The sequence below is a fragment of the Balearica regulorum genome, chromosome 2 (genome assembly GCF_011004875.1).
Source record: "Balearica regulorum gibbericeps isolate bBalReg1 chromosome 2, bBalReg1.pri, whole genome shotgun sequence".
Classification (NCBI taxonomy): domain Eukaryota; kingdom Metazoa; phylum Chordata; class Aves; order Gruiformes; family Gruidae; genus Balearica; species Balearica regulorum.
The window spans coordinates 150,511,908-150,526,392 of NC_046185.1; the positions used below are offsets into that span (position 1 = coordinate 150,511,908).

Below are 14,485 nucleotides of genomic sequence, written 5' to 3' on the forward strand. Positions count from 1 at the left end.
GCTGTCTGAACCAGTCCAAAGCAAATGTCTCCTTCTTCATGTGGCTGCCAAAGAGAGACCACTCTTGGAAAGAGGATGGCAGGAAGAAACAAAGACTGCACGGAATTTTTTTGACCCATCTCCTCCACCTCCATTTGAGTACTGCTGTCCTAGAAGCTACTGAGTGGACATTCCTCTTGTTTTTCACGTTGTCCCTAATTCTTAGCTATTTGCTGGTGGTGCTCTATGTCTCAGCGAGGACACTCTGGCCTGTGAGGTCTCCAAGGCTCCATGGGCAACCGCTGCCTGCCCGCGCGACTCCAGCCTGCCTGGCCCCTTGGTGTCGTGTGTGCGGCAGGAGCTCAGCTCTGCCTGCTCAAGCGTTTCTGACGGTGGTTTTGTTTCTGCAGAGCAGGTCAACAGCAGAATGCAGAGGAGACTGAGTCATTGGAACCATATTCCAAAGAATACAAAGATAATACATGTGGTTTTAAGGCAAATTCTTGCTCTTCTAGTAAAAGGGACACATTTATGCATGGAGTGCTTTTTAACAGAGACATTTTAGACATTAGAAGTACAAGACCTAATAACCATTTTAATGAAGTAGTGATATATTGGTTAATTATTAGTGCAAGTCTGGTATCCAAAAGCAAAGACTGATGCTTCAGCACCTTCAGGTGCCTATTTGTAAAAATGCCTATCTGCCCTGTCTGAAGCGAGAAACACATAATGACGAAAAGCAAATGCCTGCTACTTTGCTGCTACCCCCAGACTATGGTCTCTCTGTAAAATCTTAGAGTTTCTGCATTTATAATTTTTATATGTTTACATAAGTTAAACACACAACTACATTTCAAGTTCCATCTCTGACCTGCCTGTAAATTAATCTATCAGTATGTATAAATGTTTATTTAATACGGTGTACAGCAGCCTCTACTGGTGCATGTCTGCAGAGGAAAGCAATGTGTCATGTAGATAATGGCATTACTTTTGTTCTTATTTAAAAAAAAATTTTTTTTCCTTTTTTAATATTATAGCTACTTAAGGCAAATACGGATTTTTATAGGAAAAGTAATTAAAATTCTCAATATATCCTAGCAAAGTAGAATGAAACAAGTGGCATTCAAGTAAAAAAAAATAAAAATAATTGTATTCCTATCAAGCAAAAAATTTGCCCCATCAAATCTGCATGAATATTATTTCTTCTGTCTACATGCTGCCAAATCAACAATATGCTTTTAGCTTTATTTATATATAAAGAATCCAGGCTTCGCTTCCTGTGACAGATGCTTGGGAAACTTAGAATGACATCTGTTTCCAGACCACAACCTCACTAGTACTCTGCCTCCCCTTCCAGATTACCATTTAAAAATCATCTTTAAATTTAACTACTGGAAGGTGTAGATTCTTCTTTTTCAGTGCTGCCTTGGCAGAACTCTCACAGCTGTAGCATATGGAAGGCTGATTCCCAATTAGCAATGCCATCCACTATGCTGGTTTTTACACATCTCCTGAGTGTAATGTACACTTCTAATCTGAATATTCTTTTCATTTTGATGCAACAAAGATGCCAGTTTCTAATAATTATGAACCTGAACATGGTTTGAACTCCAGAAGAGAAAAAAAGCATCAGGATTGAAAATGACAATCCAGATTCTTACAGTAAAATGCCAGGCATGTGGGACCCATGACTGTAGCATAGTTTTGGTTTACTATAAATCACCCCAGGCAGCAATATTTAGAGTTATGGGGACAGATATGGAGATATTTTGTTTATTATTTTAAAGGAACATTTATGTTGCTTGCTGTTGCATGTTGAGTCACATAAACTAAGTAACAGTTGAATCCTGCACAGACAGACTGTAGTGCCTACCTCCCCTTATTGAGGGACGCTTGCAGAATTAAACCACCAATCATTAAAACTTGCATTAAATTTTGCACCATTCAGACATATCTGAAGAAAACTGAAAAAAATCATTTGATGGAAGTTCAGGTCTCAGGAGGGTTAACCCAACCGGCCATTCTTCACCCACCAATACATACTGAGCTCCTAGAAGTCTATTTGAAAGAAGAAAAAAGAAAAAGAAAAAAAAGGGAAAAAAAAGAAGCTGTCTTTTGGAAAAGATTTTGAGAGTTAGGTGACAACATCCCTGCAGGGATCATAAAGACCCTGTAGAAAACATGCCTTGACAGAGGCGTTGTGGCTCAGTTACTAGTACAACTGATCACCATAATGCAATGACTGCACATGCATGTCCTACTGTGGCTCAATGAGATAAGCGGTAGGAAAGCAGAACCTAATTTATTGTAGCACAAAAAATTACAACTAGCAGTGGGAATGTACTTCAAGATTTGCTGTTCACAGAAGCAGGATCAGTGAGTTCATACCAGTGTTCTCATGGACAAGGCTAGGCAATACGTTACATCCTATGTATTAATTGCTGAACCATGCTGACCTACCCATGCCTTCAACCAGGAAGGTTTAATGAAGACAGCAATTCTAGGTCTCTTTCTTCATTGTCCAGATAGTTTACTTGAAGTACTATGGCCACGACAGGCCATTTGCCTGCACTACTGCTGTAGATCTAGTAAGTCTCCGCAAGCCACTACTGAATACATATCAAAGGTAAGTCAGGAGATGTAGAAAGCCAGGAGCCACTTCCGTTTAATCCTCCCTGCTCTCAGACAGACCTGGCGTCCACATATCTCCTTCATGATAAAACCAAAAGTGAGGGATTTTTTTTTTTTTTTTAAATGTAAGTAATATAACAATAGAGAACTTTTCCAGTCCCAGATTCCTTTTCTTCGCAGTGGTGACCAGAAGGACAACCTAATTCAGAGACAGAGACACTTTTCTGGTTGTGTCACACACCAGTAATAACTACTCCTTCATGGTTACACACCTCTGGTCCTTGCCTACTTAGGACAGATACATCATCAAGGATGACCACAGCATCTGAAAGGCTTTGCATGCCTCTGGTGATTAACACTGCATGCACATAACTGCGTGCATTCAGGGGGACATGTTCATAGTTTGATACTACTGATCTTGTTTTACCCTAGCACTGCCCCTTCAGAAAGCTCTGACTTAGCTAATACTACACCCTGTAAAGTCATAGTATGCGGCACATCCATTCTGGCTCTTAGGAAATAAAATTTGTGCTAGTCTGCTCCTCACAGAGGAGGCAGAAGCCTTTGTGAGCAGGACTTTTTCCTCATTAACAGAAATGAAAATTCAAATGTCTGAATAATATGTTTCATATCAAAATATTCTGCCTGTGCCTGATAGGGCTGCAAGGTATCACGCTTGGGATGCAGGCAGTGTTTTTGAAGGAAGACTTCAGGGATTTGTTGGCAGCCTGCGAACAGTAAGTTATCAGAAGATGACTGGTGACAGGATATTGGATAATTTTGGTTTTAGCAAACTCATCACAGATGACTGGTGACATGATATTGGATAATTTTGGGTTTAGCAGACTCATCACATCATAACAACTAAAAGCACAGCAAAAACATCTGTATCATTACTGCTTCAGATGATCTGTTATTTTAGCCCCAAGGATATGCAGGACTTTATTCATGAACCTACATTTGCAGACAAGGTAAATCTTGACAAACTAATACATGTAGCTGAACCTAAGACTAGTATATATCACACTACAGGGTGCTAAAAATTCCTGCGTGTGCAATTTGTGTTCTGTAAATTAGACTAGACCAATTTAAAATGAAGGCAAAAGAAATTTCCACTTCAAAGTTGTCAAATTCCCTCCCCCTAAAAAAAGGACAAAACAAAACCTAAAAAACCCTTCCAACAGTAAATTATACATTTAGACCTAGTAAAATAACAGAAATTTAGTGCCCCCACCAATTCCAGCTATAAATTAATTATCTGTCCCTTTGTTTCCTGGTACTAATATCCAAATTAGATTTGATGGATTATATTGAACGCTGCTACTGGCACACAAAAGCTGTTTAAATGTGTTCACTCCTACTGTACCTGCATTGCTTAGGTCTGCTAGTTTTTCCACATTTTGCCCAAGACATTTTTATGGTATTGGCCAGACTTAAGCTGCTCTTAATATCCAGAGAAAAACATTAGAATTACTGAAGTCTGCAATAAATTTCTGAACTGCTTTTGTTACTGCAAAAGCACACTTTCTTCATTTGATTTATTACAACAAAAATCAAATGAAATCTCTAGGTATTCCTTAGATCAGAAATATGCAATTTGTTATCAAAAGTCTACTTATCACACTTTTGCACTACACTCTGTTGATGTAAGTGTAAAATCAACTCAACCATGTTATTACTTGTTGTACATAGCCCACAATCTCACAGTGATCACACTAGTAGGGGGCTGAATTTTAGTGCTGGAGAGTGACAAAACTGTTTATTAAAAACTAAATTTAATGTTCCCTTGGATTTGAGCAATATAAAAACACAGCTACTCAACAGTTTGTAACAGTCCCTGATAGAGGGTCATATTTCTCTGCTCTGCTGCTTTTAGAATGGAGGAAACTTTACTAATGAAGCATCAACCTATGTGCTACTGCAAAAGAAACAATACTCAATGAGACATTACTCATTGGTAGTAATGGTTACTCATGACTCATTGGTACTCCAATGGTTACCTTTGAAAAATTTAAGATCAGGTACTTTCAGTTTTTTAGGAGACTGAGGCAATGCGTTTTGGTAGATAATGAATGCTGTGGGGAACCTTTGGCAGTGACAGATTACAAAAGAACAGAAAGCTAAGGATGACATTTTGAGTCTTCTGCAGCTATGTTTACATCTGTTCTTGGCCTACAGAAGTCCACCTCTCATCCACCTTTCTCTCTACTTGTCCATTTACTGATTCTAACACAGTAGATGGATTTGTTGCTTTGCACTTATATAGTCTGTCTTGGCTGACCATGGGTATTTATTCTGTTCTTTTTTCCACATAAGTATATTGATCAATATCTAAGAGCAGAACACTGACCTAATTCATATGAGCTTTAGTACAGCTTGACTGCCAGGTTCAGACTAATAACTATGGTAGCTATACTTTAATGTCATCTCCTTTTGTTTTAGCAAGGCTTTAAACATGATCTCCTAAAGCATCCTTATATGCAAGTTGGGACATCCTGTCTAGATGGGTGGACTACTATATAGGTGAAAAGGGGTAGGAGTTATTGGTCCGTACTCTACTGGATAACTCCTTACAAGTGGAGTTCCTCAGAGGTCCAGGGTAGACCCTGGGACATGCTCTGTTTCATCTGTATCAATAACCTGGAGGAGGATGCAGAATGGGCCCTCATCAAATTTGTAGACGCCAAACTGTGTGATGCAAGTGACTTGCTCAAGGGAAGGGCTTCCATTCAGAGAGACCTTGATATGTTACAGGCATGGGCTGGAAGAACTTCTGTGAAATTTGATGAGGACAAAGTCCTGCATCTGGGACAGACTAAGCCCCACAGCTGTACAGGCTGCGGAGCAACTTGGATGAAAAGGACCTGGGGGTCCAGGTCGCCAGTGAGCCTAAGTCGACAGCACATGCTGTCAGCAATGAAGGCTAACAAGACTGGGCTGCATCAGCAAAAGCCTGGCCTGTAGATAGAGGGAAATGATTCTTCCCATTTACTCAGCGCTCGTTAGACCCTGTGAGGAATACTCTGTCCACACTGGGCCCTGCACTACAAGAAAGACGTTGTTAAACTGGAGCAAAGCCAGTGCAGGGCCTCCAAGACGGTCAGCAGCTGAAGGACATGACCTGTGAGGAGAGGCTGAGGGAGCTGGGCTTGTCTAGCTCAGAGAACAGATGGCTTCAGGGGGACCCACCAGCACCCTTTTGATACTCATTGAGAAGATGGAGGCCATCTCTTTACTGAGGTGCATGATGGGAAGACAAGAGAGGACACAGTGGGAAGACAAATTCCCAAAGTTCTTGTCATCAGCAACCTGATCTGAATTCAGTGTTAATCCCGCTGAGTGGGAGGAAGGACCAGGTGACCTCCTGAGATCCCTTTCAATCTGAAAGATTTTGTGGTAAACATTGTGCTAACCACCAGTCCTCTGTTTTACCAGGTCGAAAATAAAGAAAACAACTTACCAACCAGAACTACAAGCCTGTATTTGTCATTAGGTTGTCGTCTATATTTTGCAACTTCTTCATATGTTGGGATATCTGCTGTATCATACTGATCACTCTTCTTGCACTCATACATAGATTTGTTGGTTTTTTTATCTTTTCTGCTAAGACGAAAGCTTCTTCTAAAACCAGCTGCAATAAGAACAGGATTTTTTCAAAGTAAGAAAATAAGTCTTCTCAAAATATTTGAAAACAGTCTCTTCCAAACATTTGAGGATTTGTTCATGGAATAAAAAATGGATTATATGTTTAATAAGCCACATCATTAGAATGACATTTTCCCCCAATTTTAAACTATATCAGGTGCCTATTTAATCTGCAAAATTAAGATTACCAATAAAATCGTAACAGTTGCAACAACAAGCTGTAAAATATAATTACGAGAAGTTGTTAACATATTTAGATAATTTGAGTATCTTATACATTAGTATATATACACAAGGAAATTCATGCAATATGGACTCTTGTACCACACTTAACTGCATTTCTACTAAATCACCATGACACACAGTCATCAAATACAACATATGGTAGAAACACATCTGGTGGTTGAAAGGGTTAATGAGAATTAACTCCTTGAAGAATTTTTTGTGCTTAGCTCCATGCTGATAGCATAAAAAAAGGCACACAAAACCTTTCCCAAAGATATTTAAAACCAAACACTTAGTTAAATTCCTAAACGCTATGAAGCATCTTGGACAACACAGTACCCATGTTATGCATATGTTAGCATGAAATTAAAAGTTAATATTCCTATTAAATTTGCATTTACAATTGCATCAACAGTGTGACATCTACAGTGCCTATCTAGAAGACTGGAAATTTCACATAGCTTTTAAGTACTCTCAAAGGAGATAACCATAAGCATTTTCATCAGAACAGCACAAAAAAACCCCCTTCTACATGTATGTTAAAAACTTACTCCTCTGTTCATGATTACCTTACAGTTTTTCAAATAAATCCTTTACATTGCATTATATTACATTTTAGTGGTATCTCTGTGGCACCACTTTTGTTCTAGAAGGAACTATAGGAAGGACTGCAAAGGAGGACTGCAAAGCTAATTTCATTATTTGGGGGTAATAAAGTAAAACACAAACTACACTTTTAATACTCGAAAAATCCCAACACTTTTTTTTTTTTCCTTCCCCCAGAACATTTCATAGGACAGTAAACATGTGTAAACTTCTGGTGAACCCAGATTTTTCAGCAATATGTTTTCATGAACTTGTAACAGCACTTACGTTTAGGTGTTTGAGAAGTAATCATATTACAATTTTTTCTTCAAAGGTTCAAGACTCAGTTCTGCAAATATTTAGAACAATACCTGAAGCGAAATCCTGCGAGGCTTAGCTACAGGCTTAGCATTTTGCACACACACAGTTCCACTTAGCAAAAATCTTTGCAGAACCTGGATCACAGAGGATGTTAACCAAGTTATTTTACTGATGTGAGGCCCTATACCTATGGGAATCTACAACACATGCATACACACAAGATGGGAAGAAAAAATTCATTGAGAATAGTGATGCCAATCCATCCATATTAAAAATATGAATAAGTAAAATGAAAATCAATGAAAAAAAAGGATAAGCTAGCATCCACAGAAAAGGCTAATGACATTTTTAAGAGCTACAGTATTGTCTAGACTGAGAAGGACATGGGCAGGGACAAAAAAGGGACCAAAATATAAGATATGAAAACATAATGAAATAAAGTGAATTAGCAGAACACTAACACTGAAGTGCCTGCAGTCAGAAAAGCCTAGTCGGAGCTGACAGCTGTGAGCATACACACCCAAGAGAGGGCTCAGGAGATCTTGTCTGCTCTAGGATGAAGTCTGTTGTGACACGACGATGTTTTCTTGCTACATAACTACACCTAACTGTACAGACAATGATATAAAGAAAGGTTAAAAGTAATGTTAGCAATACAGACACATGAAGTGCATTTAAAGTTTCCTAAATCCTAATCTAAAAGGCTCCAGATTAAAAGAAAAAAAAAAATTGGTTGCCTTAAAAACAAGCTGAAAATTGTTCTGTATAATCATTTTATGGAAAGAGAAGGAAAAAAAAAAAAAGAAAAAGAATAATTCTTTACCATTTGCTATTAAATGGTTGACAGAATAAAGAGCTTTGTCACAAAAATCGAAGTCCACATATCTGGAGAAGGTAAAAAACAAGGGTAGAGATGAAATGAAACTAAACCAATAGTCTCCATTCCAGTTTGGTGTTGACCTTACAAATATCAAGAGCTCTGAACCTCTGAGTAGCTGTCTCGTAGTGCCGTTACCAACAGCTTCTTAACCTCAGCTTAAATGTCCAACTGTCCAACTGTGGAATCTTTAGGAAAAATATCCTTTTTGCAAAATCTTCATATCAATTCAATATTCAATGCTGTTAGGTTTAAGACAACCATTGTAACTTGTTTCTCTTTTCTTCATACACTTCATTCAGATTTCATTACCAAACTACCAGGTGGTGGGTTATTTAAGAATTTTCATTCCTTCTTTTTTTAAAAGAGTAAAAAAAGAATAAACCAAAACAGATTCTTTTTTTTGTGTGTGTGTGTCAAAAGGGAGAAGGAGGAGGAAAATCTTTCAGCGCTGTCTTCAGGCTGATTCGTCCCTTGTCACTTTCAGAGGCTGCATATAAGGCATCACAAAGACTGGGGTGACACGATTCCACTGCTAACATGGATTTCCTCGATACCTTGATATCCTTGACAACATTTGATATTTCTGTGACTGAAACTCACTGGTAAAATGAAAACAGTAATACTGTCCTGTATTTTAAGAAGGTTCAATAACAAGTTCACCTAGGACTTAGACTTCACAAAAAAGCTACTATATTGATTAAAAAAACCAAACATGGGAACCAGAGATAATAAATTTCCAGCATGGCTGATTTCTCTGCAGTGTGCTGCTGAAGACGCTCTGTAAAGCTAATGAATATTTAAACCCTGTGATATGCTGATTGCTTTGTCGCTTTAAGTCTATTGTCAATTTGAAAGTAGTTTCAAATGTTCCTCAAAGCCTATCTGAATAGCCCTCTAGAGAAACCCAAGAACGCTTGCTTTAAGTAGCTTTCAAAACCAAGGAAAACGTACACTACAGAGAGACAAGATGAGACTGTTTCAAATATATCCAACATTTTTATGATACTGCTACTGCATTCCTGGAAACATGATTCTCCGTCTCTCACATCTGCCATTCTATATCCTCACATATGTGGCTTAACTTTACTGTGACCTTCAGAGGCTCTTTTATAAAGAGCCGTTAATAAATATTTCTTATTGAACTCTGCATTTATAATTGCATTATAAGTTGGGCAGCTATGACTGTGCAGAAAGATTAAACTGAACTGCAACATCATCATACTTGCAAAGAATAAAACCATTTATGAACAAGCAATAAATATTCTGCTAATGTTTGCATATTTTAAAGTTTAGGAAAAATGAAAAAAACGTCATGTATTTAAATTAACAATAGAGCATTACTAAAAACATAGTGAAAATCACTACCAAAACATCCTGAGGCAATCCTGAGAGGCAATAGAAAAATAAAGTTTTTATAAAATGATTAAGCTTAAAAGTAAATTCCTATAAAGAACAGAGGGAAAAAAAAATGCTTGCCCAGAATATTTGATAATATAAACCTCAATGAATATGAAAGGAGCTGCAGGCTACACTGTCTGTGGAATATGGATATCAGCAGAGATTAAACTTAGTTGCCAAGTATTCAGACTATAAAATAAAAGGGGAAAATTCTGTCACTAAAGCTACATAAAATTCTGAACATTGAGAAGTTTGCACCAGCTCACTGGTTTCAGCTACATGACTAGAAGCTCAGTGAACATGCAAACCCATAAACTACTGCTGGAATGTAACAGTTTGGTGAAATAAGAACAGCCGCTGGGAAGAAAATATGAAGAACAAATGTTCTCAAACTACAAATGTATCCAAACTTTGTAACACTTCTCAACATGAAATAAAAATCAAAAGGCACTACTACTACTAAGCTTAATTAAGGCCCAACAACAATCCAAGAGAAACTACTTAAATCTTTAAGAAAAAGAATGAAAAAATCCCTAGCAGAAAAGTGTGATTATTCTGTTAACCACTAGCAATATACATTTGGTCATCTCAGAACACCATCCTTACATCTACTTAGAGAAATCCAAACTAAAACCAGGCAATGCATGAAACTCTCTCCCCTAAAATACTTTAAAAGGATGCTGATGTATAAAGTTGTGCTTATTTAGATTTAATTATATAATTCTAAAGAAGAAGTGAACAACAGATTGTGATTATGTTGTGTGAATTTAAATCCAAATATATTCATGAATGTAGAAAGCTAATTTCTCAAATTCAGAGAAATTACACTAACAGGAAATATTATAACTTAAATTCAACAGAAAGGCCCCACTCACACGTTTTTGTTCATTTTCATTCATTAAAACAAGTGCTTAAGTATGTGTTTAAATTATGTATATTCTTCGCTGAATTTTGTCTAATCTTACAGAATTTACAGTGAACAAACGCTGTTTATTTCTAAATGCATTTGCAAGTACTTTTTGTATTCATATTACTGACAAAAGTAAATTTGGTATCACAGTCATTATCTAGGTTTGTACGAATACAATATTTTTACAAGATATTTCTGGATTTTTTTTCCCCAAAAAATATTAGGAATATGTTTTATACTGGCTTGTATACCGAGCATTTCTATTGTTACACAGGAACTGCACAAACACAGAGCAGACTTGGTACTCTGCTTGCTTCTGGACTGATTCCCAGCTTGCACATTTAGACAGGGTTAATAAAAATTTAGATTATGTCTGGGTTTTTAAGACAAAATTGAGAATAGTAAACAGATGATATTCATCTATATTTACTGTATGTTCATAAAGGTTCAAGTAATGTAACTAGAATTTAAGCTTGGCAAAGGCAAACTCCTAATGTTCTCCCCAGCAATTCCTCAGGAAATTATTGCAGAAACACACAATACTATATTGTAACTTAAATATTAGAATTTGGTTAAAAATCATGAAATTTATCTGAGTCACTTTAGAGAGGAAGGTTCAAAATTAATAGTAACATAACCTTGGACATGAAAAATCTGACCCCAAATGATACAGACATTCTGCTTTCTGAAAGCTGCCTCTTCTGTTGCTCTTCATGACCACTTCATGTGTGTCTAAAGTACGTGTCCTTTCAGAGAAGGTCAGATGTTCACAGAATATCCTGGTTCACAGATTGAAATGCCAACAAATAGAGAGCTCTAAACCCGTAACAAGCCATACAATCAACTGAAAAGTCATTAATTGATATTAGAATTCTTGTAGATCACTTGATGTGATTACACACTATCAAAAGCAACATGAAACATGACTTACTATTTTTTGTTTCAGGAAGAGGGACTGTTTACAAATGTAGTGATAGGACAAGGGGTAATGGCCATAAGTTGAAGGAGGGTAGCTTTAGATTAGATAATAGAAAAAAATTCTTCTCTATGAGGGTAGTGAGGCACTGGAACAGGTTGCCCAGAGAGGTTGTAGATGCTCCCTCCCTGGCAGTGTTCAAGGCCAGGTTGGATGGGGCTTTGGGCAAGCTGGTCTAGTGGACGGTGTCCCCACCCATGGCAAGGGGGTTGGAACGAGATGATCTTGAAGGTCCTTTCCAACCCAAACCATTCTATGAATCTATGATTCTATGAAGTAACTGGTGTATCTATAGTTTGAAAACTGTTTCTAGAATTTAGACACACAAACGTTTTACCATACTTCAACTTATGTCATACAAACTCTCTATATGGGTGAATACATATAAGGTTATACAGGTCAACTCCTTCATCAATGGTTAAGCTAATTCAGACAGCCTTGCTCTTGTAATACAAACCCAATACAACAACATATAGACAAGCAGTTACTCTGGTGTCACTAAAACACCCTGAACTTCTTGTTGTGACCCATGTCCTTCAGTGACAATGTTTTAGGTTTTGTTTTCAGTGTACTATGTTTAATCAAGACTTTATGTTATAATAATGAAGAGACTTGCTTAGAAATTCTTAGTTACTTAGTAATCAAGGAGTGCCATAGATGTTTATCATCTTTCAAGAACATGCACATTCTGAAAAACTGAGATGATCAGGATTCCCTCCAAAAACCAGGACTGCAAAACACAGGTGAGCATTCAGAATAAGCTGTTTTCAAAAATGAGACATATTTGTTTTCCCACTTTCCAAAAAAAAGCAACAGGCAGGAAAAAAAAAGTATCTTTGAAGGCCTCCACTACCCTTGGGATTGAAGGAATATATAATCAGACCAATGAAAAAGAAAGAGGCTCCTCCTACACAGGAAAGTGGACTGCAGCACTTAGATATGATACTGGCTCCCATGTACCTCACAGAGGGTTTACAAAGTGTCTTTGCCTAGAACTCTTGTACCTTATAGGCTGAGTTTTATACCTTGCACAGCACATAGGTAAGAGTTTTGTGTCGTCCCTGCAGCTGGTCAATGGTTTTGTTCAAATTCTTACACTTTAGGTGGTCGCATCTGTCCAGTCCAAGAAGTTGCTCCACAGCAGTTTGTTCCTTGAGAAAATACAACTAAAAAAAATTTTAGGAGAAAAGCAACCCTAAACGTGTCTGAACAGCATTGGGCTCCTAATGGTTTGTGAAACAAGGAGATGCTGGAGTGTATGAGACAGTTTAAACTACAAATCACCGTGTCCTGTTACCATATGCAAAAGAACATCAACTTTCAAAAGCCTACCTGCTTGATCTTGAGAGGATAATTTTTAATGAATGATTCTTAGTGGAGAGCTCCAAGGAATCTCTAATTTCTAAACCAAATAGCTAGCTATTCACAACCAGTTAATATACTTGTGTCCTTACCCCAAAACTGGTCCTAACCTTAGACAAGCCTTTTTCTCCATGTCGTTCCATCATCTCGTTCTCCTCTCCGACAAATCACTTCCAATAGCACAGACGCACATGAGAGCGCTGAAGGTACCATCTCTGGACCGATGGCAGCACTCCACTGCATGGAAGCTCTCAAGAGATAAACAATTGTCTGCACTGCACAGTATTTCTCCAATAATTTTTGTAAAGTTTTGCCTAAATAAACTACACCTCATCTTGATTTTTTGTTTTTTGCATCTGGGACAACAGTAGCTTCTTCTACAAGACATTTCTTTCCCGATGACCAAGCCTTTTTGGTAACCATAGACCAAAATATTTCACTGAAAGGGCTACAGCACTAAGAAGAGGTGGATTCTGTTTTGCCACCTTCATTCTCCAATAAAGCATCAGCCCACTAAGATCTGATTGCAAAACCACCATAGTCTCATCTTCAGAATTTGCAGACAGAAAGAAAAGATAGGAGGGGAGGTCTTTTCTGTTTCAAAGAGAAGATTTCATAAGGAAAATACAGTTCACCTGGAATCACATCCGAAGTATCATTTTCCAAGCATACTTCAATCTCTCAATACAATTGTGATTCAACATTAATTTAATCAACTAACAAAGGTAAGAAGTTTATTTTCAGCATGGTCAGGCGATCACTAGTTCCACAAATACCTGATGACATTATACTACGTGAAAGTTTTGGAAAAAGGTCAACAGTCTTTCAGTTATATAGTTTGTGTGTTCGTAGTTTATATACCACATTTAAAAACAGTACACTGCAATATGAAAACCATCTCTTAATTTACAGTACTGGTGTAGGGCGTTTCAGTGAGCCCAGTGGCTTGGATGTATTAAAGCACTTTTGACAAGTTTCTTCCCATTCCGCTTGTAGTAGGAGGATGAAAGCCTTGGGAAAAGGGCTGGTTGCCACAGAATCCACTCCAGCCAGCCTTCAGCTGGCAGGAATTCTGGACAATTTCAACTAAAATATTTTTACATAGCTTTTAAAATGGCACAAATTAAAAAGTTGAAACATATCATGGAACATTCACCTTTTTTAAATGTTACTTTTGTTTGAAATTTGGAATCTTGAAGCTGAAGCCAAAGGACTTCTTCCCCTCATCTTCCCCCCCCTCTTCCCCCATCCCCACAATGATACATGGAGCCCAGACAAGCTTTAAAGCTGAATTTAAGCTATTGAGTTGTTATGATTTATTTTATTTTGTAATGTGGAAAAAGAACCGGTGCCTGCAAATTTGCTTTGTACTCTCACTGAATCCTCCCAAAATTGTTAGATAGACGTGTACAAAGAAAGTGTAAGCAAAACTGATAAAACCTTGAAAGTGTGTCTTTAAAGACTTACTCATACTTTTCACGATACAGTAACCTTTGTTTCATTAAACACATTGCTTACTTAATGTATTTTAAAAGCCAATATTTTTCCCAAATCTATATATATATATTTTATT

General features: G+C 37.4%; 1 protein-coding gene across 3 annotated transcripts in view; it reads right to left on the reverse strand.

Moving 5' to 3' along the window:
- MPP7 (MAGUK p55 scaffold protein 7) overlaps positions 1–14,485 on the reverse strand; it is a 156,160-nt gene that overhangs the window by 11,454 nt on the left and 130,221 nt on the right. For all 3 annotated transcript variants that reach the window (XM_075746408.1, XM_075746407.1, XM_075746409.1), the window contains one exon: positions 6,071–6,241. In XM_075746408.1, coding sequence (XP_075602523.1) covers positions 6,071–6,241 — 171 coding nt within the window. The remainder of the gene's footprint in view (positions 1–6,070; positions 6,242–14,485) is intronic.